Source organism: Thyridium curvatum (assembly GCF_004353045.1).
Source record: "Thyridium curvatum strain D216 chromosome Unknown NODE_5_length_802575_cov_81.998223, whole genome shotgun sequence".
In the NCBI taxonomy this organism is placed as follows: Eukaryota; Fungi; Ascomycota; class Sordariomycetes; order Thyridiales; family Thyridiaceae; genus Thyridium; species Thyridium curvatum.
Genome location: NW_022156760.1, coordinates 1 through 25,882, shown reverse-complemented (window position 1 = coordinate 25,882; position 25,882 = coordinate 1). Strand labels below are relative to the sequence as shown.

The window sequence follows — 25,882 nt, the reverse complement described above, 5'->3', positions numbered from 1 at the left end:
AGCAAAAGTCCTCACGCAACAAAGTCTCGTGTAAGATGGTGTATTGTGTCAAGCATGGGGAGACAGGTCGTCAAAGGCGGGTTCAGTCATTTGTATGCGACATAGCTGGCTAAGCTTTGTTGACCTCTAACGATCTTTCGTTTAAATTTCGGTGACAACGCAAACAGTCGTGGTGAACGTGCTCGTCTCGGTGGCGGTTGTGATCTCAGTGCTATTCATAATATCAAGTCAGTAAGATATCCCCGATACAAAAAGTTTTCGCTATCAAAGAATCAAGGAATGAAAAGCAAGCTTAAGCTCTTCACACTCACACCGTGATGGTATCCACAGCAGTAGTTCTGGCAAGAATATGGTCAGCAGGGATCATTATTCGATATGTTTCAAGAACTCACGAGGCAGTCGAAGTCGAAGTTGTGGGAGTGACATAGACTGTAGGCGCCTCAAGCGTCTCGGTGACGGGCGTCAAAGCGGCCGCAGCACTAGCAATGAAGCAAGAGCACACGCTGCTAACGGATTTCGTTGATGGATTGAGGTTGGCGATGCAGGCCAGAGAGGTACGTGCCACATCACGCTTGTAAACTGTGCTCGTCGTTGGGCATTGATTCTGCTCACTTGGAGGGGCTACAATCGTGATGGTGGTTCTTCTCTTGAGCTTCGCAGTAAAAGTCTGAGTCGTGATAGACGGAGGCGCCGTAGTTGTCGCCACGCTAGTGGTGGTCGTCGTTGATTCAGAAGTGGAGGTCGAGGTCGAGCTCAAGGTCTTTATGGTCGTAGCTTGCGCCGTAACAGTGCTGCAGTTCTTGTTAGCCGCGGTCAGGCAGAACTGAGGAGAGAGAAGCATACACGGTGGGAGTGACAGACACCACGGTTGTGCTAGCTGTGGGCGAAGCAAAGCCGGCCCTCGACTTGCAGAACGGGAAGGCCAAAGTCGGAGTAGCGATGAAGCAACGGAGCAGGTTGTTATGGGCACATTCGCGCTTCTCCAGGCTCAAGCTCCCATCACGGTTGGGCAGAGCACTACTGAGGGCGCCCCCAAGAAGGCAAGACGATACCAGCACAGTAACCTTCATGGTCACCGAGGAACGAAGATCGAGCTGCTAATTATGCAATGGAGATACAGTCGAAAGTTCTATTGTGAAGGAAAGTGTGGAGTATGTGGGATGTCTGTATTCTTATGAGAAAATAAAAACCATCCTCTCCTCTCTTTTAAGCCAACCCATGGCGGACATCATTCATATTCTTAGCGTTCAAGACTACTGCCGTAAGCTGAGCAGCTCGCCTCATTTCGTCCCGTTGAAGACCCAACGCCTTGGGCTGACAGTGTCGAGACCAATCAGATTGTGAAGATAACAGCCATCCGCAAAAGCCCTACAACAAATTCAGGTCTTGTCTAGCTCGAATTGGCTTTCACGGTCTAGGCTGGTGATAGTCTGAGGTAGGCGCCGCTCCAGCTCCCAGACTATTGGCGTGAGAACAGGGGTTCGATCAACGGACGGGGCGTAGCGCAACTGTAGCGCCGGAATGTCGCCGCATTTGGATTCCACTTTGTGCCCTGAAAACGCGGAGGCTCGACTTTCATGGGCTTTTTGATGGTGTTGATGAAGGAAGCCACGTGAAACGATCTCATGTCGCTGCATCCCGTCTTCGCGGGCTTCCATAAGTTCGGGGTTATTTTTCGCCTCACATCTTTCTACAGCATCCAGGACACCCAAGTTATGATTCGTTATACTATATATAATGTGTGACGCCAGGTAAATGGGTAGGATAGGACTTCAACTCCCATTTCACATACGCTGAGATCGGTTAAAACGAAGCCTTATCAAGTTTGCTGTTGCCCGTTACTATGCATGGCATGTTTAAGACTGTATATCCGACAAACCTTGCCGACAACAGCAATTGTCCCAGGTCGTCGGCACTACCTTTCAGTGCAAAACACTTCGAACATCATCTGTTCCAATGGGAATAATAAATTCAAAATCTCCTTCATATTGCCATATGAGGTCTAAATTCGCAACATGATACACCCGGTAATTACTCTTGGATGACAGCCCCAAGCTCAGCCCAAAGGGCGCAGCGCTTGCCCCGACCATCTTCCCAGGCATTCCCGTCGACCACACTGAACCTTGCTTTCCCTGGGCTAGACTCTGTACTGTTCAAGTTTAGCATTGGATGGCCAAGTCCGTCTCCTCCCGTATACATGCCAACAGTCCCCCAGGGCAGCCAACTTGAAGGCCCAATCGCCGCTGTCTCGTCCCCACCAGCACCATCAGTGTCATTCGGGCAAACATTCGGGGCCCCCTTGACGATGAAGTTGCCATACATCTTCTGGAAATCCAGCTTGAAGGCCCTGTCTTGCTTTGCCCCCCGGGCCGTCTGGGTCAGTAACCAGGGGTGGCCTATCCGCGCCGTGGATAGCGTCCGGCGTTGAGTACTGGTAGCGCCACGACTTCTTCCCGGCTGCGTTGGGATTGATCGTGTCCGCATACGCTGCGGCAAGCCAATAAGAGGTGCAGACAAAGGTAGTCTCGGCGTAAAGATTTCGAGCGGCTTGCATCCAGCCCGCTGCCAGATGAGAGACTGCGGTAGCATAGGGCGGCGCGAGGCCGTTTGAATCGAATTTTAGGCTTTCTGCTGTGATAGTTTCCGGAATCTTGTACAGTTCCATGATCGCCGATATATTCTCGGCAGAAAGCAGTGGGTAATCAAGCCTGATCATGGCCTTGAAGTCTGCCTCGGTTTTGATATCCTGAATGACGAAGTTTCGGGCTTCATTCGCGTTGTTCCCCGTAAGCATGCTCTCCCCATTGACCTTGCCATGGAGAAGCTGCTGGGTCGGCCGCTCCCGAATGAGGGTGCCGTCAGTCACAGGGATGAATGCCCACTGGCCTAGCTTCGATGCCACGCTTGTTCTGGCGCTCGCCTCCTGTAATTTGAACGAGTCGACGCTTCGAAGACACTCAAAGACTGAAGAGTTCTGAGTCACGCTCGCGTCCAAGCACCCTGCCCGTGCGGCTAGACTGTAATAAGACTGGGAGGGCTGCATGTCGTCGTACTTCCTACAATCGAGTGAGTCGGTCATAGTTACATAGCTGATCAACCTTGGAAAGTCTTACCATTGAGTTGGCAGGTAAGAGCTGCTGGTCAGAACTCGTTTGAATAGTCTCGTCCCTTCAGTTCCACCGTTGGCCATCGCCATGAGCATAGCAGCTCCTCCCCCGGCAGACTGGCCTGCTAAGGTAACCTGGTCCGGATCGCCTCCAAACTGATGGATGTACTTTTGCACCCACTCCAAGGCAAATCTCACGTCATGGAGTCCTGCATTGGGTACGCCGAAGCGCGCAATCTCGGCGGAAGAGGCGAAGCCAAAGGCACCGAGGCGATATTGAATCTGCACCCACATGAACCCATTACCGGCGGTGCGTGAGACCCATGAGGAATCAAAGCTCTTCGCTTGACCTGTCCCATAACCGCCACCGTCTAGAATATAGGCGTCAGCAGCTAGGGGCACTGTGCGCTGTGCTATTTTCTCGATACTCACGAATCCAGACCATCACAGGGAGTTTGGTCTTATTGGCTGGCTTGAACACGTTAAGGAATAGGCAATCTTCTTGGCCCTTGGCAGTGAAGTTGAAGCTGTCCGGCCTGTTGACGTGATTAGTGCGCGCAATGGGCCATATGTATTCACGAAGAGTGGACATACGACGGGCTTGCAAGCGGTGACTGCGGACAAGAAGGAGGCTCCTCCGTAGCTTGAATCACGGAGTCATCTTCTCTCTCCGGAGCTTCTGGCAGCTGCCATCTCTTTGGGGGTGCCGCGAAGCGAACACTATTTTGAAAGTGAGTCGGTGCGACGTCGGAAAACAATTGAGTCTTGGTAGGATATACCCCTTGTATACTTGTAGATCAAAGGTGTCATTGTAGAAGCCTTGGTATTTGGCGTATCCGAGGTCGATCACTGGTGCAGAGGCTGCTGACGAGGCTCGTCTGATCAGCGCAATGCATAGAGTGACTGAGACCAGGTTCCAATGTCCCTTGAACAGAACCATGGTCACTTATAGACAATCGACAACGCCAGTTACAGTCACCTGAAATATACAAACCTATACTGATTTATTCTGTAAAAGACTGTTCCGGCTTAGATGTTTGAAAGAACCAGTTGTACGGCGTCATGGGATTTAACATTGCTGCGACTGCTTGGAAGAGAGGACGCAGCTCGGAAATGTTGCGGAAAACGAGCGGAAACTGGTCCAATTGACGGGTTTCCCCTCAACTTGGCGGTCTGTTGTTCCCCGCCTTGTAAGTCTCTCCAATACGGGGAATAGGGAGATGGGGCATTAGGTCAAGCTGTGCCGCAAGCCTTTACTTGTCGAGACAATGCGCGGCTGTATAAGGATGCTCCTTTACAAAATCTCGCGTATTGGAAATGACATACATGTAGAGCTCTATAAATTGCAATATCTCCCTCGCCGCATGGTAAATGTTACACAGATTTATTTAGGTAGTGGGATAACCCTCTGTGATGTGAATTGGGAACCTGGTTGAGGGCGAATGTCGATCCCCATCTGATGTGGTCGCCCTTGATCAGTACTAGCAGAACTGCCGGCTATATCACAACGACGAATCAGCCGATATCAAGGCAGACGGTGGGCGGAAGCCCAGATTATCTACAGCAACTTGGGAAAAAATAAATGAGAGTAACGAGTAGGTTGAATTCAGGACAGGTCAGTCATTCTATGAAATCTGAACTTGGCTCCACGGCAACACCCACCGTCAAAGATCACGACAAGATAGACGCTAGAGGAAGAGGTTCGTTGCAGTAAGTCAGAAATGGGGGCAAGTGGCTAATTGTAATTATCTCAGCGCAACATTGAGCTATGTAAGGAGTACAAGGCGATTGCGTACTCCCCGACAGAGAACAAGGGAGCCATTTCCGCCTCTCATCTGTGTCACCCAGACAGCTGGTTCTGGGCTCCCGCCACATTTCCAGGGTGCCAGACACCCATGGACTACGCCGACTCACACGCTGTTGTTATGAAGAGCGTCAGCGATCTCCATATTATCCGCTTCGATCATGGGCCAAAGACGGACATGTGCTGCTGCGGTATTCAGCTGAGGGGAGCCATTGCGGTGAGCCGTACAAGGGCACCACTAGGACGGGGAAACACGCGAAATGGTGCACAGCGGCGATATTCGAGGTTGAGGATGAAAAGATCAGAAATTTTACAAAGAACTGAGATTAGAAGACAATGTAGGGAAGTCATTCAAAGAGGCAGATCAAGGTGACTTTGGCACTGACATGCCAAACAGATACAGTTGGGGTTGAAGAATGTGATCCTGCGGTGTCCCTTCTAAGTAAGTTTAGATGAAGTCCTGTCAACACAGCCAGAAGTCAGCTGCTTTGGTGCAGTTGGATGAAGCAGGATGTTGATGAATATGCTTCCAAAGAGTAGTCTACCTGCTCACCTCCTGGATTCAAAGTTTATAATCCCTCTTTTTTGCCTATTTCAAATTCTCGCTTTACCGATCGCCAGGGTGACCAGAGCTTTGACTCTACTAATTCACTCCTGTGTTGTAGATGATGCTAGTTTCTAGACTGCTTCCAATCTGGCTCTTTGAGCAGTACCGAATAAACCCATCCTTCCCCAACTACAGATCCATTCAATACTTAGAAATGAACAATGGGAGGCGGACAAACTAACATTAAAACCTAACCTGCACCCTTAAGATCGGGTGTTGGGTTTCGCAGTCCCAATGGGTCGCATAAGAGATCGCATGATTCCCTGCGGTAAGAATGCAACCGCCTCTATGCGCGGTGATAATATTGTGGATGCCGAAAGTAATGCCGTGTGGTGGAACACTCTAATACCTCTAACTGTCACACTTGAAATCAAAGCAGAGAATCATCGCACCGATAGGACGCCTTAAAATCCATCTCGGCATTGATCATTACTTATTGGCCCAAATGAAGGTTGCAGGCGCACCGTATTCTCTTGCTGACAGCACAATCCTGCCTGGTGACTATTTGCAACGCCAGGCTCTCAGACCCGCGAGACCGAGGGCTTTCAAACTCATGTTTATCCATGTCGGTATAAGAGGTGCTTGCCACAGGCTCCGATTGAGGCCTCTCTTCTCTCCTCTCCTCCTATACGAGAGAGAAGAACTACTGTATAGAAGTCTAATACTGCACCAAGTCATTTATGAGCAAGCTCTATCGGGCATGCGATGCCATTCGCATTCGAACTATTCCACCCATGCCATGATATGTCTAGATGATATACCGAAAGCTGACATGGAGATCCTGGACGTCCTCCAGGCTCTTACTCTCGTGTGGGTGGGCTTCACCCCGCGCCATGTACGCGCCCACCTCGGCCTCGCGGCGGACATTCTCCTTACGCATCCACCACATGAGCACCACGCAATCGATAACGCCAAACGCCAGCAGGCCCAGCAGCACGCCGTGGCCCTTGAAGTAACGCGGCGGCGTGTTGTAGATCTTGGTGGCCATGATGGATAGGCATTGGCCGGTGATCTCGGCCATGGCCCACGTCGTGGCCCGCTTGGTGAACCCTGCAATGTTGGATCCGCACCAAGCGGCCAACAGAGTGACCGAGGGGTAGACCCCGGAAGCGACGAGACACAGGGCCGCCATCTTACCAGCTGTTGGCGCCTCGGTCATGATGACAATGAGGCCGATTGTGGCAGTGGATAGACAGCATACTAACGGAATGCCTTTCTTGTTGAAGCGATCCGAGAGGTGGTTGGCGACGAGAATGGATACGAAGGCCACGGCGTAGGGGATGACGCTGAAGAGCTGGGCATTGACTATTCAGAGAGTGTTAGTCATTCACTGCATCTTGCCGCATTTCATCGTGCCTGAACCCAGGTAGAATGCTTGCTTGCCTTTCGAATAGCCTAGCTCGCGTACAAAGGTAGGCAAGAAGACCCCGATGGTTGCAATGCCCGAAGCTACCCCTCCGTTTACCAAAGCAAAGCCCCACGATAGAGGACTTGTGAGGGCAATGAGGATCTGGCGCACCTCCACCTTGGCTCCCATCGTATTAAAGGAGGAGGTCCTCTCGCACGCGACATCTATCTCCTCCTTGGTGAAGAACCAGTGCTTGCCGCCCCTTTCCTGTAGCTTGTCGGGGAACTGGGGAAGCATGGTATAAAACAGTATCCCGACAAAGACGCCAATGCAACCCTCAATGATGAAGAGCCACCGCCAGGGTTCAAGGCCTGACACGGCAAGGCTCAGCTTGGCGTTCTTCTCGATACCGTAAGCGATGAAGCCGCCGAAGGCACCCGAGATAGTGGCGGCCGAGTAGATAATCGCTAGTCCCGCCCGTTATTTACTGTTATATTGCACAGGGTATGAGCGGATACATGAGATGAAGCGAGGTCGCCTACCTGCGATGCCAGCTATTTCATCCCGCCGAAACCACAGAGATAAATAGACTGTCATGCCCTGGATGAAAGACTGGGCGAAGCCGACGAGGATACGCAGACCAAGCATGGCCCCGTAGTTTCGCGCGGCCGCCATGCACGCTACCGAAAGACCAAATATAGTACATGAAGTGCCAACGATGTAGTGCGGAGAGAATTTGCGCTGTATGATGTTTGCTGGGAGCATGCATATAACATATCCGACATCTAGATCAGAACAAAGGGGTCAGCTCATCTCTGGTATAAGTGACAGGAGTGATCAGGGTAGCGTACAGAACATGGAGAGGACATTGGAATAGTCGTGGGCTCCAATATGTAGGTCCTTTGCCATACCCATGACGGAGGCATTTCCAATGCTGTGGCGGTCCTGGAGGTTGTTTTAGAGGCTAGACCCAGAGACTCGGCCAGTGAGGGATGAATGCGCACCAAGTAAGCGGCGAAATACATGAGTGCCATCAAAGTGGCCAATAGTAAACGAGCTTTAATCAGCAACCTCTTTTCAACAGGAGACATATCCACAACGCCGGTTGCGTAGTCTCCCCGGAAAGCCTTGCCTGGGGTTTTCTCAGGCTCCGAGCGAGTCTCGAGAGCCTGAACTTGCTCGATATCGGAGTTTCCCATCTTGAGGTCTTGTCTCGGTTATTGTACGGAAAGAAAGTTGTAAAATTGTCGAAAAAGAAATGGACTGATTATAGAATGTAACCATAATATATATGTTTCGTTCGAGATCCTACCAGCTCCCGAAGATCACAAAGATCAAGGTTGCTGAGCTGGGGAAATCTGGGGTCCCCGCAGTTTCCCCTATCATGAGTTTATCTTGCCGTGTTTCACCGATGTCATTGCAGAGTGTGGGCCAACGTGTTGGCCGACTCCTGCCGATCGCCTTTGACGCCCAGCTTTCCAGGTATTCACGGTTTGCCCAGCCGCTTTTATTGTTGGAATAGACACTTTTACGAAGCTAGGAGCGGTGGCAACACGAAACACCTACTTGCCTAAACAGCTACCCACAAGTGTGTTCCGCACATCCCCGAATCGGTCCCGAACTGTCTCCAGATTAACCTAGCAATCAGCAATACAAATTCATGTTTCTAGACATCGCCTATAAAACACGAAAAGACGCTGTGCTATTTTCTCAACTCATGCAGCTGAAAAGAATCAGATAATAACGCTCGTTCATGCGGTCTCTACTCAACCCTTCACCCCATTGGAAATGAGTCAGCCAGCAGTTCTCGCCCAGCCCGGACCGACCGCCGAGCTTTGCCGCTGGATCTCGACAGTTCAGCTTGGCGACATCCCACCCGAGCTCCTGACGCGCGCGAAATACCTGATTCTCGACGGAATCGCCTGTGCCCTCGTCGGTGCTCACCTGCCATGGTCCGAGAAAGCTGCCGCCGCCCTCCTCGATCTCGAGTACAGCGGGCCGGGCGCTGCCGCGACGCTCTTCGGCTGGGACCGCAAGGTTACACCACTGACCGCCGCACTGCTCAACGGCACATTCATCCAGGGCTTTGAGCTCGACGACTGGCATCGCGATGCGCCACTTCACTCCAATTCGATCCTGCTGCCCGCTCTTCTCGCGGCAGCAGAGCATATGGGCACTCCGCCGCCGCCTGATCACTACAAAGGCGACGGGCGAGCGGCACCACGCCACTTCTCAGGGGCTGACTTGCTGCTTGCCTATGTCGTAGGCTGCGAGGTCGGCCCTCGCGTCGGTCTAGGTCTGCGAGGCGCAGACGTGCTCTCGCACGGCTGGCATTCTGGCGCCGTTTTCGGGCCATCAGCCGCCGCCGCCGCCGTGAGCAAACTGCTAGGCCTGTCGGCCGAGGCCGTGGAAGATGCGCTGGGGATAGCCTGCACTCAGGCGGGCGGGCTCATGTCGGCACAGTTTGAGAGCGAGGTCAAGCGGATGCAGCACGGCTTCGCCGCGCGCAACGGGCTTCTCGGTGCGACGCTGGCACGGGGCGGTTATGTCGGCATCAAGAAAGTGTACGAGCGCAAGTACGGCGGCTTCTTGACCATGTTCAGCTCGGGTAATGGGAAGGAGCCGCAGTACAAGCCCGAAGAAGTGTGCAAGGACCTGGGGAAAAAGTGGCAGATCGAAGGCGTGCTGGTCAAGCCCTACGCTGCCATGGCGGGAACTCACTGCACCGTTGATTGCCTGGCTGCTCTTCGCGCCGCGCATCCGGAGCGAACGCGACAGTTCGATAACATAAAGAGCATCCGAATTGAGATGAGCGAGGCCGCTTTCCATCATGGAGGCTGGAAGCCAGAGCGACCGCTCACCGCGACCGGCGCGCAGATGTGCAATGCTTATGTTGGGGCTACGTATCTGGTGGACGAGCAGGTTACGCCGGCGCAGTTCAGAACCGACAAACTTGACCGTGATCAAGTCTGGCAGCTCGTGGATGCGACTACCTGCGAGGAGAACAAGAGCTATGCATCGACTGGATTGGGCAAGACCTCCCAGAGGGTGACTATATCCTTCAAAGATGGTTCTCCTTCTATATCGCATGAAGAACTAGCTCCGAAGGGCGTACTGCCACCTTTAACTAACCAAGAGATTTTATACAAGTGGAGGCTGGTAACACAGAGTGTGATCGAGGACAAGAAGAGAGATAGCATCGAGCATGCCATCTTAAAGTTACAGGAGTGTACAGATATATCTGTCCTGGGCACATTAATGGCGGGAATGACAAAGAATCCTATAGCCTGAGCACTGATCGGTATTTCATTATTGAATGTCTGTTAGTACCAAGCTCACGAGATAACTATGTGACAATGAACTGCCAACGCCTTGATAATGACTCATGACTTCAGCGCCCACGAAAGCCATTGATATTGTAATCAATCCTTCCCTAACATCCACAGTCCTGCCGACTCGGCACCGGCTTGGTGGAATGCTTCTCCTTGTCAGATCATGTGTTGATTGTGGGTGCACTGGATATGGTGGTCTTCTCGCCGAATTTGGCCGGACTGGGGCAGTTTAATTAGTTGATCAATCTGAGCAGGAAGGATTTTGATCACTGCACATTTATTAGTCACGTTTGATCAGGTGTGGTCTTGATTTATCTTGAGAGGGTATATAGTGCATACATGGTTAACCTTATCGAGTTCGAAGATTCCTTCATCAAGGGGACGAATTAGTGATGACGAAGACTGTTTCCCCGACGTCCATGTCGGATATGATATACACATAGTTTGCTCTGGAGTATCCGACTAGTTCTGTATGGCTAGTGCATGCCCAAGTAAAGTGTGCGCCGGCGTCATCCCAGAAGTCGGAGCAATACTGGGCTGAGCTGGCTTCACACATGTCCTGTGAGGCCCGCAGAGTGGCCGTGCTGCACAAAAAAGAACGACTCTGTTTATATTAAAATAAATCAACAGATCCCCGTAGCGTGCGGATTGTTGGTTTCTAATGCTGTCCAATTTTGATCAACAACGTCTGTAGTCCAGCCTCATAAATGATAGCTCTTCGGAGAGTAGGCTGGCTTTCTTGCGTCTGGCTGAGGCGTAAAGGCGAGTCGCAAAGCGGGTATCGCGGAGTTTGGGGGTGTCCGGGGTCGTACACTGTATTACCCGTGGCGTTTTCATTATCTTGTGAAACGTATTCATGGGCTTAATAAAAAGCCTCACTGGACTCCTCTCTGTGATCGTCCCATCATGAACTTGCTCATATCAACTGTGTTGCAACGTCCCCCCTTCTATTCAAGGCCACTTTTGTCAATACCGGCTTATTGTCCCCTATCGAGATGGAGTCTGCCCAGGATAGATCGATGGCTCAAATGCCACATAGGGATATGAAGGATACCATACCGGGGACGGAAGTTATGAAACAAGTAGATCAGGATGGCGATGAATTGACTCGGAGAACCCTCATGCAAGTACATAATCTTCGATTTAACAACTCCGGTTTCAGAACGCTGACAGCCTTCAATACTAGTCTAGTTCCGCATCCAAGTCTCGACCCTGCTGATCCTTTAAACTGGTCCTCGACACGCAAGTGTAAGCATCGGCCCATGGCCTCCATTTCCCCTTTATTGGACAAACACAGTAACAAACAATAGTACTTGCTGGAATAACTATTGCATTCTATTCTTTGCTGACTACAACCTGCGCTATCTCCATGGCACCTATGTTCCCCCTCTTTGCGGAGACTTTCCATCTCTCTGAGGAAGAAGTCCCTCTGATCACGGGTGTCACGGTAGTTGTCCTTGGGTTCTCCAACTTCATCGCCATCCCCTGTTCTAGAATCTTTGGACGTCGGGCGGTAGCCCTATCATTTGGCATTCTGTTCCTTGTTACCAGCATATGGCAGGCTGTCGCACAAAACTACGCCAGTTTCATGGCATCTCGTGCTGTGATCGGTATTGCCGCCGCACCTAGCGAAACGCTGATGGTGCAGGTCATTGCTGACCTCTGGTTCATTCACGAGCGAGGATTCTGGATGGGTGTTTATTTGTGAGTATAGTATCGAAAAGGCATGTCTGGTTGAGTTGCTGAGTTGCTACATGCAGTACTTCAATGTCTTTTGGAGCATGCATTGGGCCTGTCATCTCCGGGAATATTGCTGAGAGGTAAGCACCACATTTTATCAGCTGACCGGCATGATGATGTGGTACTAATGGAGGGCTAGACACGGTTGGCGAAGCTTCTTTTGGCTGTCTGCTGGCCTCATTGCTTTCAACCTGATACTGATCTTGTTTCTGTTTCCCGAAACCAAGTACAACCGCGAGACGTTGCTCAATTCATCTGAAAGTCCAGCCACGCCGGCAAGTACAACTCACACTGACGACTTCAAGGTTGAAGCTGAGTCACAATGTGTGCAGCAGCATGTCGAGACCATCGGTCACGCTGTGTTAGTCGGAAAAGGTCGGCCGAGCCGGGGGCAATTCTGGTTGTTCCAAAAGCCCCATCGTCACTACAAACAATTTATCATTCGCGACTTTGTGGGACCAATCCGGGCTGCGGCTCTTCCCATCGTTCTATTTGCTTCGTTGAATCTGATGGGCACGGCCAATCTAGCGCTGTACTGGAACATCACAGAATCCCCGATCCTGGAATCCCCACGCTACGGATTCACTCCTGCGCGAGTCGGATTGTCCAACTTTGGCTTCGCTGGGGGTGCGTTCGTTGGCATGCTGACTGCAGGACCTCTCTCGGACTGGATGGTGCAGAGAGCGACAGTACGCAATAACGGCGTGCGAGAGGCAGAGATGCGTCTCCCCGCCCTCATACCCTTTGCCATCACCACCGTTGTTGGAACGGTCATAGGAGGCATCGCAGTCCGCGAGGGCTGGGACTGGCCTCTCATCGTCGTGATGGGCTTTGGGTCGTCTGGTCTGGCTGTCTGTTCGATCGCGGTAATCGCTATTGCCTATGCCTTGGACGTGTACAAGCCTCTCTCTGGCGAGATCATGGTCGTGGGCACGGTCTTCAAGAACGTGACGGGCTTTGCTATGACCTACTGGGTGCCGCCCATGGTTGTCAACCGCGGCTACATCTTGCCGCTGATGATCTGGTTTGTGTTCACTGCCGGTCCCTTTCTTTTGGCCATTCCTCTCTACATCTGGGGCAAGAAGCTGCGGGCAATCCCTGCGTTTCGGGGCCGTTCCATGCACTGGGAATAGTAGATACAATCAGATAGATAGCTGCATCTCCGCGGTAATTCCCCGAAACCCAAGAGCCGCACTTCTGTCTCCCATCCGCCCACGTTCCATCGTGCCACCGCCGGAGCTCTTTGTGTTGTCTCAGGGATGCCAATGCCGGCCAGGGTTGCACCAGTGCGCCTGATTCGGCTTGGCTTGCTAGGGCAGTCCAGTTCAGGCAAGGATCTCCTTTGCAGGGTCCACCTGGCGTGAGTTTACTTGCACATCAACGTCCGCCAAGTCGAGCTAGATGCACAGCCCTACAGCACACTAAGCCGACGACCTCTTCAGCTCTGGAGCAGCCCGGACTGTGACTGGCTCTCGCCGGGGGCATTGTCTCTCATGTCCCATGTTTTCGTTTCGTTCTTTTCGTGTCCACAAAAGAAATGGCCTGCGTGTCCCAGGGTGCCCAGCTGTCTTCGCGCGACGATCAACCCTGTCCGCCTTGCCCAGATCGTCAGGCTTCGATGCACGCGCTGGCCTGCCCGCTCAGTCACCACAGCCATGCGGTCGATCATTGCGCCGTTTCTTACGGCTGAGGTTTGGTGCAATGAGCTAAAGCTGTGCCTCGCTCTGTCGGTCATCGAGAACGTCTACACTTCCCCTGCGCCTCGATTTTTGTCTCTTCTTCTCCCCACAATCGTCTTGTACTCTCTAACTACTTTTCTTTTCTTGCTATTTTTATGCTGGATTTGCCAGAGGCATTTGTTATTTGTTTTCTCGGCTGTCTACCCCGACGAATCTCTTCTCCTTCTCAGCAATCAATTTTGCAAACCCATTGACCTGCCTGCAAGTGCATCACCAAAATGGCAGATGAAGATTTCATCTACGCTTGTGTCCATGCCGGCATGGTTGGCGTCTTGATCACGCCGCTCTTCATCCTCTGGTCAGTCAGTCTTTGCCTGGCTCGTCGACGCAAGGACCCTGCCCGTACTGGCATCACATGGCTCAAGATCGTATATCCTGTGGAGATCTTGTAAGTTGCTCCCCCACGACGTACGCTCCTGGCGATGATGCACCCATCCAATGGACCCGCCACGTCGCAAAGCTCTAACACCGACTTTTTCCTGCCTCCTAGAGCCCTGATCCTGATCACCGCCGGCGATGCGATCTATGCTGCTCTCATTGCCTACACCAACGGGTACAGCCGGCGCTACAACCGAAGCTACGTGTCGTCAATGAGCAACGCGCAGTACCGCATTGGCACTGTTGGTGTTCTCTTTGAGCGCGTCGCCAACGTCCTGCTTATTATCACCTTTGTTGAGCTCGGCAATGGCTTCATGTACATCCTTAACTACAAGCGCACCGCCATCCAGACTACCCTGCGCTATGTCAGCTTCGTCGCCGCTGTCGTCCTAACTGCGCTCAACGTGGCCACGACGGCCCGCTTCAACGTCATCTACGGCCAGTACCTCAACTCTAGCCGCTACACCGACTACAACCGCCAGATCCGCGACGCTCGTAAGATCAGCGGTGCCTATGATGTGCTGAACTTTATCGCGTCGATCGGGCTGCTGGTCTATGCAAGCGTGATCATGCACAGGTTCCGTAATATCATGTTCACCAAGAACGTAAGTACTCTGCTCTCCCTGTGCCATCTCTCTCCGCACACACATGGAGAAGAGCCTCGGCTCACCACCTTTGTAGTCCGCAGTCGTCTTGCTCGTCGCCGCCGTCCTCAACTTCATTCGCTGGCTGTACGCCCTGGTCATTGCCGCCCTGTTCCTCCTCGAGACCAGCCCTACGGTCTCCGCGCCCGAGTATATAAACATCATCGACGCCGTCCTCAACACGTGGATCTTCTTCGTCGTGCTCGTCCTCCTCTTCGTCATCGGCGTCTGGAAGCACAAGGGCCTGTGGTCTACCGCCCAGCCCTTCATGAGCGGGCCGGCGGCCGCGCCGCCCATGGTGTACGCGATCCCCCAGCAGCAGTACGGCTATGGCGCTCCCCAGCAGATGGCCTACCAGCCGCATGGCTACCTCCAGCCGCAGGGATGGCAGGGACAGCCGGTGCAGCAACCCCAGCAGGCGTACACCGGCCACACCTCGGTCAGCCCAGTCGATCAGCAGGGCACTCTGCCGCCGCAGCAGCAGCAGGTGCCTACTCCCGGCCCCGAGGGACAAGCCAACGGATTCTACCCTCGAGAGATGAAGGCTTGATCGGCGAAGCCTCCGTGATACACTCGTTTGACTTGAGAGATTTGCTCATCATTTGAGATTTTGCATGATACCATATCGCGCTGCTATTCGACACTTCACTCGTTTGGATCGAGGACATAATATTATCTGGTGTATTGGCCGGCCCTAGGTTTGTGCCGGGCGTCTGGGAATTGGACTGCGATAAGGATGCGGGTAATGTGTTCTGGGATTGCTCTAGGTTGAACTGATATCTACGAGATCTATCAATATACATATATACATTTATCTACTTGTCTTCTTTCGCCTCTGCATATTCGTTCGGGGCCGTGTACGATTCGTGAGCACCCCATGCTTGAGCGACGTATCTTTCTGTAGGTCAGCATCCGTTTACTGCAAAAAGAAGAGACGGGCTCACTTGGTGTGGCTTCCCCTGGCGGCAAGCTCCCCCTTCTTGTTTTTGAAGGTGACTTGGGTAAAGGCAAGGGTCTTGCCGACTGGAATGGTTGTCAATTCAATCCTTGGCCGTAGTACGAAGCGCGAGAACTCACTCTTTTCGCACACGGCAGTTCCATGAAGCTTATCGCCCACTTTGCCGCCACCGCTGAGGTAGGTCACTGTCCCGAGAAGGTTAGGATCCGGCTACGCGTAGGTGTGCGCAGGCAAACTAGGGTACACATTTCGGCAGACTTACCGTTCAGATCCGTCGAGACACCCGTCGCGAAGAGTCCCATGGAGGCTACAGCCAGTGAGCCACCGAGATCGACCAAACTGGCAATCGTCCCTCCATGCAAGATCTTTAGACGGTTCTGTGGCAACCCGTCAATGAATGCTTGATCACTATGGCGAGCTGCAAAAGTGTGGCTCATACCGTGTGGTCCTTGTGGATGTCCAGCTCAAAGTCGACCTTGCCCTTCTCCGCATGGAGGACCCGGAACTAGGGCAATGTCAGCTTTTGAGGTGCATAAGACAATACAAGTATCCCTCATACATTGTGAGGGCCGAGGAGTCTGCAATTCAGTTAGGGGCGTGGCTCGTTGAAATGGGGAGTTAGGGGGAAGGACGGGGGAAGGACGGGGAAATGCCCGCACCTCGGCTCCAGGCCGGACTCGGCCATGAACGATCTCACAACCTGTGTAGCACGTGTCAATCACCGGCTGTCAGGCTCATAGTGGTTTTGTATGCGTACAGATCGAACAAATTTCGTGGGCGCCAGTTTCGTCGACATGTTGCCAGCTACCAGTGATCAAATGTCGGGTGTCAAAACAGCTCGTCCTCCTCCCGAGCTCGGTGCTGTTGCAGCGACAGGCTACCTTAGGTAGGTAGTGGGTGCTTCGGCGTCATCTTGGGGGAACGCGCTCCCGAGGCCCACCTTGGAGCTTATCGGCGTGCTTTGGTACGCTAAAGCTTATCGCGAGAAACCCCACTACGAGCGCTCGAGTTGCCTGGAGCTCAAATTTACGCTAAATGTGCATGCATCATCCTTTGTAGGCCTCTAAAAGATAAAAGATCACTGTTTGTTGATGTGCTTCATCTGTAAGGGATAGACCTTAGACCACTTACCACGGCCTTTTATGCATCGAGACGCATACATGACCTCATTCCTGACATGATATAACCACCGCAGACCTCACTCACGCCACGACTGCCGCCAAGATGTCGGTCGGCACCCCTTCCCTCACCCTCTCCGACTACTTGGAGAAGCAGCCCGGCACGAGCTTTAGAAAACTCTACCAGCAACCCTCCACCACCCTAGCTATCTTCCGACGCATGCTTCCCTCTCTCGCCAAGAACTTCGTGCGCATGATCCTCTACTTTGAGGGCCCGATGCTCCTCTCCGACCTCGACAACCTTGTGCGCCCCGAGGCCAGGCGGAAGAAGGACCAGGCCCTGTCGATCCTGCGAAGCCTGCACATTGTCCAGATCAGTGCGCTAAGTAAGGACAAGCCGCAAGAGATGGTACTGGCGACGAACTTCAAGAAGTCTTTCCGGCTGGCGCTCGAAGGCGGGGGCGATCACAACAGCTTCGGCGTACCCAGCGAGAAGCCCGTGGCGGCGGACATCAACGTTGCTTTTCTCGACAGATACGCGAGGCAGAAGTGGGAGGATATTCTGCACTACGTGGTGAACAGCGTTGGATTCTCGTCGGGTCCGTCCGGGGCCGACTCTCACGGGCCTAAGAGGTCTGTCAAGGAGCTGCTGCTCGCTGGGCGGCTAGTCGAGAGACGGACGGGCGCCCCCGGCGGCGTTGGCATCACACAGACCGGCTTCACGTTCCTGCTACAGGCGGCTAATGCTCAGGTATGGACGTTGCTATTGCAGTGGCTGGAGGCGGTGGATCATGCTGGTGGTAGGGACGCAGGCATGGACAGCGTCGACATGCTGAGCTTCCTGTTCATGCTCTCGACGCTCGAGCTGGGCAGAGCCTACGACACCAACTCTCTGACGGAGCAGCGGAGGAACATGCTCCCGTCCCTCGTCGACTTTGGCCTCATCTACATCCCCAGCAACGACCCGTCTCAATACTTCCCCACGCGCCTCGCGACGACCCTTACCAGCAGTGCTGATGCCCTGCGGTCGGTCAGCGCGGGCTTCGACGCGGCGACTACGAATGCCTCCTCGGCCAGCGGCCTACCGGGCGCCGGCACAGATGTCAAGGGCAGCATCATCCTCGAGACCAACTACCGCCTCTACGCATACACATCCTCGCCGCTCCAGATCGCCGTCCTGGCCCTCTTCACCAAGATGAACATGCGCTTCCCCGGAATGGTCTCGGGCAAGCTCACGCGCGAGTCGATCCGCCGGGCCGTCTCGTTCGGCATCACGTCGGACCAGATCATCAGCTACCTCGCCGCACACGCGCACGAGCAGATGCACCGCAGCGCCGCCTCGCACAGCCGCCCCGTGCTGCCGCCGACGGTGGTCGACCAGATCCGGCTGTGGCAGCTCGAGAACGAGCGCATGAAGAGCAACACGGGGTTCCTGTTCAAGGACTTTGATACGGTTAAGGAGTATCAGGCGCTGGTGCAGTACGCCGACGAGATCGGCGTGCTGGTCTGGAGGAGCGACGAGAAGCATAGCTTCTTCGTCACTAAGCATGAGCAGCTGGCTAATTTCCTTAAGGCTCGAAAGAAGGCAGAGGCTTAGGGAGCCGAGCTTACCGTACACAGCAAGGGGCGGCTTAAGGTTGTAAAGTAAGCACGCAGGGTCAAACAGCGTCTGGAAAGGGTCTAGGCTTTGATTATTAGGGTGGATGAAGCGTTGCCATCTCATCAGCGGGAGTTTGATACCCTTTCTTGGGTTTGGATCTATTTGGGCGGGCGTAAAGGTGCTATTATCCAAGGATTACTTATGACCCCTGTATTCGAAATACACAGCGTAGTACTATCAACATGATCTGTCATGCTGCTGTATGAGGTCTTACCCAGACTGTCCCTCGCAGATGTTCACTCGTTGTTACCTCGCTTCTTGGAAATAGTTCCACCTGCCAACCTGGAGAGCTCAAATGGGTAACAGGGAGTTGAGTTCCTTCCAATGAGTGCGGCTGGTACCAGACGTGGCAAGGGCTACTCGTTAAAGAGCCAGGTGTGAGTCGTAAAAATTAATCACTGAAGAAAATCTGCCATCTACCTAGGCATTCACCTCTTTACTTCACCATCAGTCCATTCTCCAACGCACTCGTGGTCCCAAGATCTCACCTTACAATCGAACTGACTCCGACTTGGCCGCAACTCGCATTTCTCTGACCCTTTCAATACCCTCCTCCTAATCTATCTGACGAGCAATTTAGTGCACCGCTGCCAGGACTCAAGATGGTGCGCGAAAACCAGCCAACAACCCAAGCTCCACCACAGAATCAGTCTCGACGGTCGTCAACGGAAGCGCGTGACGCCGACTATTGTTCCCCATTCTCCAATGCCATACGCCGACTCATCGGCCTCTTTGAGTCAAATACCGACCAGAATATTCCCTGGATGGTTGCCCTCTCCTGTGGTCTAAGGCTACTTGGAAGCTTTCTCAATCTCACCACGAGAACCGTTGGGCTCTTGCTCTCAACTACCCTCTCAAACCACCGCACTCTGCTCAACCTTGTGATTACAAACTCCACTATCTGCTGGCAACTGATCGACCTCTGGGCGAGCTTCATAGTCGCTGTCTTCAACGCTTACTGCGCTTGCACATTTATTATCGCTGCGTCTTTCTTGCGGATCGTACTCTGCCTGGTCGCCGAGCCTCAATGCAGCACAGAATGTCCGTCGCCGGCTCAGCCACCGCCACCACCACCGTACAACACAGACCTCGAGACGAACTGGCCTTCGCATTGGGGCAAGCCTCAGGACTCCCCCGAAGAATCCCTGCCGCGGTCTCCATCCACGGACTCGAGCGAGACCGGAGGGGCGCTGTTGGCGTCCACTGTCGAGCTCAACAGGCAGGTCCGAGGCCAGACTCTGGGCATTCCTGTGGATCTGGAATCGGAGATCTTGCCAACAATCTCTCCCGTTCTACCGGACATGTTGCCTCCCAAGTTGGAGACGCCTCCCAAGAAAGAGACGCCCCCTATCAGGAGAGTCCCTCGGTCACCCACAGTCTACTTCGAGTACCACGATCACCCGTTCTCGGCGTACCCGCGAAAGCGCCCTCCGCCGCTTGCAGAGACAGACTCCGATACGACCTCGGTGTCGACGCAGGACGAGAAGGCCGAGCGCTTCTCCATGAGCCCGACGTCGGGCAGACCAGGGTACCTCCCGCCACACACACCGCCCAGACCCAGACCCGTCGTGGCTTCCTGCCCAGGTTCGTAGGCAGGAGCAAGACGACCAACAACATCCAACTTTCGAAATCCTCAGGAACCTTGAGCAAGGCTGGGAAAGGCTCCCACAGTATACCAGACGAGCCTTCGACCTCTACATCTTATACCACAGCCTACCCTCAGAAGACAGATTTACCCGCCGCTCAAAACGAGAACACGCGCCCTCTTGACGGGGCATTCAGTACGAACCTCCGCGTGCCAAAGTCGCGCACCTTGAATGTCTTGGCAAACATCACACAATCCCTATCTCGAAGCTCCCTGGCAAGCCTGGGCAGCAGTCGTAATGTCAGCCATTCATCGACCAATACAAATATCAGAGAGTCCTCGACTTTCTCAAGGTTATCATCTCGCAACTCCTTTGGCAGATCTGCCCGGCAGAGCCTGGAGGAGAACCAGGCCGCCGCCTTGAGGGCCTCAAACCCCAGATTTATATCTACGCCTCAGCCATTCTCCTACTGGTCCGGCCGCTTCATGGCCCTACACGACCGCTTTCACGGCGAGTTGCTCACGCCGTTCAACTTGCAAAGTGTCATCGATGCACAGACAGCTCAGTCAACTCTAGTCAACGACCCGGCGCCGACGCCGAAACAGCGCAAGGGCAACCTGCCGGCCTCGAACTCAAAATCTTCTTATCTACGTTCCTCGCTCACTGGAACTTCGCTGGCTGATTCCCCGTCCCACGGCACGTTCCAGTCCATCGCGCGGACTGACGTGAGCTTGCTCTTGGACGAGACGAACCGGTGCAAGCGCGTCTTCCTGCACCTCGAGGCCATGTGTACGACGAGCGAGGCTAAGCGGAGCCTGTTCCTCTTCCAGCAGGACTACGCTAGGAAGCACAACCGCAAGGCCTTGTTGCCTACCGGCGGTACCATGGTTGCGGGTCGCCAGGGCCTCGTATCCCGAATATTCAGCGGTGGCAAGTCGCAACGTGGGTTTATGAACTTATGAGTCTATGTATGGGTGATGGACTTTCTGTTATTGGAAGCATCATAGTGGGTGGTAATCTGCATTCTGGGGCGGGAGAAGTATGCTCGGGTTGTCTTTGGGAGCAATCATTATTGAAAAAGGCCATCTGTCTTTTTCCTTCTTACATGCTGTAGAAAACGACACTCGCAAGGAGCATCTCATATCCCCTATGACCACTCCCAAAATATCTTTCTTTGACTACTAGGTCCTCATACTTAAATAAATGCAATCCATTTATCCAATGCTACGCTGAGGATGGGTTTCATAGGCACCATCCTTGTTCTAACGTGATGTGATGTGATGTCCCTCTAAGCCCCATGCACCACCTGAATAGCTCAGCCTCCCGAACTAAGGCTCGTTCTCATCATGTACCGTTAAATCCTCTTGAAATATTCATGTGTCTAACTAACATCACCCTATCCACCACCAGCCGGTCAACTCAAAGATCGTCCGGTTTTTTTTCCTCTGCTTCTCATGAGCCCCAACCCTCGACCTTGAAGCGATGCGTCACGTCGCCCTGGCCACGCTCGATAGGCCTGCCGTTGGAGTCGTACAGCGCCCGCTCCGTGTAGCGCACGTTGCCGTCCCAGTCGACGAGGATGGCCGTCTGGCGCTGGGTGCCGTACATGCCCGTCATGAAGCCCATGGGCTGGGCGTCGGGCCGCTCCTCGCCGCGCAGCTCGGCCGTGGCCTCGGGGCTCAGATGGTCGGCGTGCGGGGCGCCCGTGACCGAGGCGCTACCGCGGCGGCGCGCGTGGTCCATGTCGCGGCGGTGGTCCTCGTCGCCGATGGGCGGGATGAAGATGGACTGCTTGAGCACGCCGATGTACTCCTCGAAGCTCATGGCGTCGTCGCGCGGCAGCGTGTCGGCGTCGAGGATAGCGAACAGGTCCGCCAGGAGCTCGTCCTCGGGCGCGGACCGGGCGACGGCCGCCTCGACCGTCTGGCGCAGGGCGAACTTGCCGTCCTCGAGCTTGGGCCAGACGAGCGGGTCGTCGAAGCACGTGTTGGACAGGCCGTAGACCTCGCCGCGCTGGCCGGCGACGTAGGGCACCTCGGCGGCCGTGTCGCTGCGGTTGGAGATGATGGCCAGGGGCTCGAGGGTGCGCGCCGCCGGGTCAGCCGGCGAATCCTTGTTGCGGCGCAGCTTGCCGCAGATGAGGGAGAAGCCGCCGACGCCGTGGGTGCCGCCGTCCTTGAGCATGCGCTCGACAAAGGACCGGAGGTCCTCGTTGGGGGAGGCGGTCAGCCACGCCGTGACCATGCCGCCGCGGGAGCGGACGCCATGAACCGGGTGCTGGGCGTCGGCTGTGTCGGTCTCGCGGTAGTTTGTGAGGACGGCGAAGTGCCCGGCCTTGGTGACACCGAGCCAGGTGCCGCGTTCGGCGCGCTGGAGGTCCCGGGAGGAGAGGATCTCCTGCCTGTCCTCCGGGGTAGGGGCCTCGGGCTCTGGCTTCCACCAGTGGGGGCGCGAGGTGGGGCGTAGGATGAACTCGTCACGGTTGTCGATGACGATGAGGGCGTAGTCCGGGTGGGACGTGGTGAGGAGGACTATGCACATGTTGGAGAAGGCGGAGTGTCTGTGCTTGCTAAGGAAGGTAAGGCTGGTAGACTGTGCGATGCGGCTCAGGTCTGAATTTATGGGGAGATGAGCGTGGTGATGTGTGAGTTTGGCGTTGTTGATGGCATGAAGTGAAGTTGGGCAGTGATTCGTATGTGCACTACCAAGTCGTCACTAGGCGAGAGTCCACCACTACCGCGAAAGTGACTTGAACGTTTGATATAGTGAATCTGGATCTCACGCCACTAAAAGTAATGCCGGCAGTCAGCCCAGTTATTTTGTCAGGTGAAGCGAGTGAGGCGACGCAATAAAGCTGATACTAGGGCCCGTGAAGGAGGGTAGTCGGTCCAGCCCGATTTGCCTCGGCCGGAGAAGGGATGGCCTGATATTTCTGCTCGGCGGCAGGCGTCACCACCCACACACAGTGACACACTCGACACATGGGAAGGGAAGGTGGGGTCGCGGGGCGGACTCGGCAGCGCTCTCCCAGCCTAGGCAATCGTTGCCTGTGCCTGATAGTGGGGACAGACGGGGAAGGAAGGAATGCTGGCCCAACCAAAAAGGGACAGTGGCGTGGATGCAGACTCGAATTCGAGATCAGGAATGGCCTTCAGTCTTGATTCTATCAGAATCTGTCCATCTACGATGACGCTGGATCATATATACCAATCATCGGGATGATCTTTGTGTGACCCAAAGGCTCGCTGCAAGCCCCCTCTTCGTTGATCCTGCCTGCTCTGTACCTGCATGCTACTTCGACTCACGCCGCACGTCGTGTTGTACGGGGACGGCAGTGGATTCATGTGAGACGGAATACCCCAGCAGCATGAAGTAGGTGTCAGAAAAGTCGATGATTCTTGATCAATCTGTATCCAAACTACTAATAGACTGCGCGGTCCACCTACACTTAGGTAGTAGGATTATCCTCTCCCACACTGCCGGCAAGTTCGCTAGTGATTGAGGTAAATCTATTACGAGACCTGGCAACTAATATGTCACCCACTTGACCAGATATGAATGAATTGAATCAAGGTAGCGTTTGCAACCAGCTCGTTGTGGCGCCCTCATGAAATGATCGATATCGTGTATCGGCAGAAATGCCAGATATTCAGACCAAGCATCACAAGAACATTGCCAGTGGATAAGGCCGTCTTGGAAAAGGAGTCGCCTTTTAGCGAACAAGAATTCTTGAAATGTCCAGCCCCGAGAGTAATAGTCAGGGGGGTTACCGGTCCTGCCCCAGTGACGGTGCTTGACTGGGAGGACGGAGTCTCCGTTCCCAATCCTGCTCGGGGTCATCGTGACCCTTGGCTCAGAGATGCCGGATATACCCCGCAGGCCATATTCGGCATCTTGACCATCAGCAGCGACAATAGTGAGGTAGGAGTTGAAGAAGATCGCATGCATATGCTCGAGATGTTTATCGAGCAGTGATCACATGCATTGTTGTGATCGCTCATTAAGTGTCTAGCTATCCAACACGTACCATCAAGACGATAGTTCGGTCAAGTGCCACCAGAAACAAGCTCATGAGAATGCCAGTCACCAGAAGTAGCATGACCCATCCGTCTTGCGTTTCACTGATGGCCTTGGACTCTTCTGCATGCTCATTGATGACGGCTGTTGACAGCATCAGACGCACTTTGAGTGGCAGCCATATTATCTAATAGATAGTAAAACACATCTAGCTATCCATAATACCTCAAACCGAACTCAAGAGGGATATTAGGCGTTTAAAAGAAGGATGTCTTTCCGTTATCACAGTCCGTAAGGGAAGTCAGTTCGAAGAAATCAGCATTGCTATCACGAAACCATGCAAGCTCGGACTTTCGAACGCCCGCTTTGTTTCCCTCTGCATTTGCAATGATAGCAGCTCGTACCAAGTCCAGTGCCCTCTAACTTCACCGAGAACCTGCAGACGGAATACTGGATGCCAGATCTGTCCAGCCACTTGGTCGGGAAGCTCGATGACGGTGGTGTGGGCCCAAAATTACTGGCTCCTCCAGGGCTATTCTAGAGCAGACATATCGCGGAGAGATCGAACTGTTCACCTCCCACATAAACCCCGATGGAAGCTCGTCGCGGATATCAATAGTAGGCCCAGCCCTGCGGCGCTAAAGCCTTCTGTCGTCCTTTGCCATTGTACGTTGGTGCCTGAGATGTAATGACCCTTTCCCTCGAGGCCTCTGCAACCCTGGAGCGCCACGTCTTGGACATCCTGGCATTATAATGCGACCATAACCGAGGCAGAAACTGGACGTCCTGTACACAGTAAATCCAAATATCCCGAGGGAGCGGGCGCTTGTTGAAGACTTCGTAGCTCCCTCCTTTCTCTGGAGCAAACATTTTTACACCCCGTTCCTTGACCTCTTTCCAATGAGATCTCTCATCCGGAGTCATAGGGCAGTCATTCTCGATACATTTCGATAATCCATTGACGAATTTTCGGTTGAACCGGCGAGTTGCAAGCTCCATCAGCTGCAAGTCCTGGATTCCAGCAAGGCGTACCTGAAAATGACTGAACATCGCATCGGAATCGTTACGAACGTCAAAGAAAACTTTCGGGATGGTATCAGTCTCCAACAGGTCTTTCAAGGTGTTGTCACAAGCCCCAGGTGTTAAGAAGGCTTTGTCGCGAAGAGTGTATATATCGACGAGATATGTACGATTTTCGGGTTGAATAAAGATCTGAAGAATAGATATAGACCCGTGTCTAGACAAAAGGACCCCTTCAAGGTCAATAAATATAGACGGTGGTGCTGTTGGCTGGCTATAGAGGACATCCACAAGGGTGGAGACGGATTTAGGTGTGTCGATGAGGTCGGTGCTGGAGAGGCTGTCGAGTTTGGTTTTCGCAAGCTCCCGAGTGATCACTTCGAGATCTTGCACGGTCCTCGCATCCTGATCCATGGTGAGGGTTGAATTAGGTTGATGAGGTCTAACTTCAAGAACAAGCTACCGAGGGCGAGGAAGAAGTGGTGGTTTATAAAAGGAGGACTGAAAACCGCCAACAAGTCTTGGTCAAACATGCATTGGTATGCTGTGCTACCTCTTCGCCTTGTCATGGAATTCAGCCAAAGCAGCCACCCATGTATCCCTCTAGGCCAGATCGCGGACGTATGAGATCCTTTTGGGCCGGTACCTTCCGAGACAACAGCAAAACACTGGAATGTGTTGGGCTCGGGGCTGAGCAGATCATTCTCGCGCATCAGAGCAGCGTTGCCCCCCCCCTCCCCCCCACCCCCCTCCTAGATAGTTTCTTCCCAGGCTTCACTACCGTCTTAACCGCCCTCCTTGCGCTTCTAGCTAGAGATCTGAACC

The 25,882-nt window shown here is 53.6% G+C and overlaps 11 protein-coding genes across 11 annotated transcripts; 5 read left to right on the top strand and 6 right to left on the bottom strand.

Moving 5' to 3' along the window:
* Window positions 1-141: 141 nt before the first annotated feature.
* On the bottom strand, window positions 142-1,070 carry E0L32_001221 (uncharacterized protein; the record flags this gene model as incomplete). Its single annotated transcript, XM_031135068.1, has 4 exons — window positions 142-211; window positions 312-338; window positions 393-791; window positions 844-1,070. 4 exons carry the CDS (start codon window positions 1,068-1,070, stop codon window positions 142-144), a joined length of 723 nt encoding a protein of 240 aa, XP_030991735.1.
* Window positions 1,071-2,272: 1,202 nt separating this feature from the next.
* On the bottom strand, window positions 2,273-4,046 carry E0L32_001220 (uncharacterized protein; the record flags this gene model as incomplete). The annotated part of the gene is made up of 5 exons (XM_031135057.1): window positions 2,273-3,056; window positions 3,114-3,477; window positions 3,539-3,642; window positions 3,701-3,826; window positions 3,886-4,046. The coding sequence occupies 5 exons, from the start codon at window positions 4,044-4,046 to the stop codon at window positions 2,273-2,275; spliced, it is 1,539 nt and encodes a 512-aa protein (XP_030991734.1).
* Window positions 4,047-6,265: 2,219 nt separating this feature from the next.
* Window positions 6,266-8,064, bottom strand: E0L32_001219 (uncharacterized protein; the record flags this gene model as incomplete). The annotated part of the gene is made up of 5 exons (XM_031135046.1): window positions 6,266-6,822; window positions 6,880-7,332; window positions 7,408-7,650; window positions 7,717-7,810; window positions 7,870-8,064. The coding sequence occupies 5 exons, from the start codon at window positions 8,062-8,064 to the stop codon at window positions 6,266-6,268; spliced, it is 1,542 nt and encodes a 513-aa protein (XP_030991733.1).
* Window positions 8,065-8,653: 589 nt separating this feature from the next.
* On the top strand, window positions 8,654-10,156 carry E0L32_001218 (uncharacterized protein; the record flags this gene model as incomplete). The annotated part of the gene is made up of 1 exon (XM_031135035.1): window positions 8,654-10,156. The coding sequence occupies one exon, from the start codon at window positions 8,654-8,656 to the stop codon at window positions 10,154-10,156; it is 1,503 nt and encodes a 500-aa protein (XP_030991732.1).
* A 1,410-nt stretch (window positions 10,157-11,566) lies between these two features.
* E0L32_001217 (uncharacterized protein) lies at window positions 11,567-13,070 on the top strand (the record flags this gene model as incomplete). The annotated part of the gene is made up of 3 exons (XM_031135024.1): window positions 11,567-11,901; window positions 11,958-12,017; window positions 12,077-13,070. 3 exons carry the CDS (start codon window positions 11,567-11,569, stop codon window positions 13,068-13,070), a joined length of 1,389 nt encoding a protein of 462 aa, XP_030991731.1.
* An 824-nt stretch (window positions 13,071-13,894) lies between these two features.
* On the top strand, window positions 13,895-15,248 carry E0L32_001216 (uncharacterized protein; the record flags this gene model as incomplete). The annotated part of the gene is made up of 3 exons (XM_031135013.1): window positions 13,895-14,064; window positions 14,167-14,659; window positions 14,736-15,248. 3 exons carry the CDS (start codon window positions 13,895-13,897, stop codon window positions 15,246-15,248), a joined length of 1,176 nt encoding a protein of 391 aa, XP_030991730.1.
* A 265-nt stretch (window positions 15,249-15,513) lies between these two features.
* E0L32_001215 (uncharacterized protein) lies at window positions 15,514-16,452 on the bottom strand (the record flags this gene model as incomplete). Its single annotated transcript, XM_031135002.1, has 8 exons — window positions 15,514-15,592; window positions 15,643-15,721; window positions 15,776-15,841; window positions 15,919-16,033; window positions 16,096-16,161; window positions 16,216-16,234; window positions 16,316-16,356; window positions 16,414-16,452. The coding sequence occupies 8 exons, from the start codon at window positions 16,450-16,452 to the stop codon at window positions 15,514-15,516; spliced, it is 504 nt and encodes a 167-aa protein (XP_030991729.1).
* Window positions 16,453-16,880: 428 nt separating this feature from the next.
* E0L32_001214 (uncharacterized protein) lies at window positions 16,881-18,371 on the top strand (the record flags this gene model as incomplete). The annotated part of the gene is made up of 1 exon (XM_031134991.1): window positions 16,881-18,371. One exon carries the CDS (start codon window positions 16,881-16,883, stop codon window positions 18,369-18,371), a length of 1,491 nt encoding a protein of 496 aa, XP_030991728.1.
* Window positions 18,372-19,036: 665 nt separating this feature from the next.
* Window positions 19,037-20,982, top strand: E0L32_001213 (uncharacterized protein; the record flags this gene model as incomplete). The annotated part of the gene is made up of 2 exons (XM_031134980.1): window positions 19,037-20,018; window positions 20,072-20,982. 2 exons carry the CDS (start codon window positions 19,037-19,039, stop codon window positions 20,980-20,982), a joined length of 1,893 nt encoding a protein of 630 aa, XP_030991727.1.
* A 490-nt stretch (window positions 20,983-21,472) lies between these two features.
* E0L32_001212 (uncharacterized protein) lies at window positions 21,473-22,561 on the bottom strand (the record flags this gene model as incomplete). Its single annotated transcript, XM_031134968.1, has 1 exon — window positions 21,473-22,561. The coding sequence occupies one exon, from the start codon at window positions 22,559-22,561 to the stop codon at window positions 21,473-21,475; it is 1,089 nt and encodes a 362-aa protein (XP_030991726.1).
* Window positions 22,562-24,649: 2,088 nt separating this feature from the next.
* E0L32_001211 (uncharacterized protein) lies at window positions 24,650-25,471 on the bottom strand (the record flags this gene model as incomplete). The annotated part of the gene is made up of 1 exon (XM_031134957.1): window positions 24,650-25,471. The coding sequence occupies one exon, from the start codon at window positions 25,469-25,471 to the stop codon at window positions 24,650-24,652; it is 822 nt and encodes a 273-aa protein (XP_030991725.1).
* Window positions 25,472-25,882: the final 411 nt, after the last annotated feature.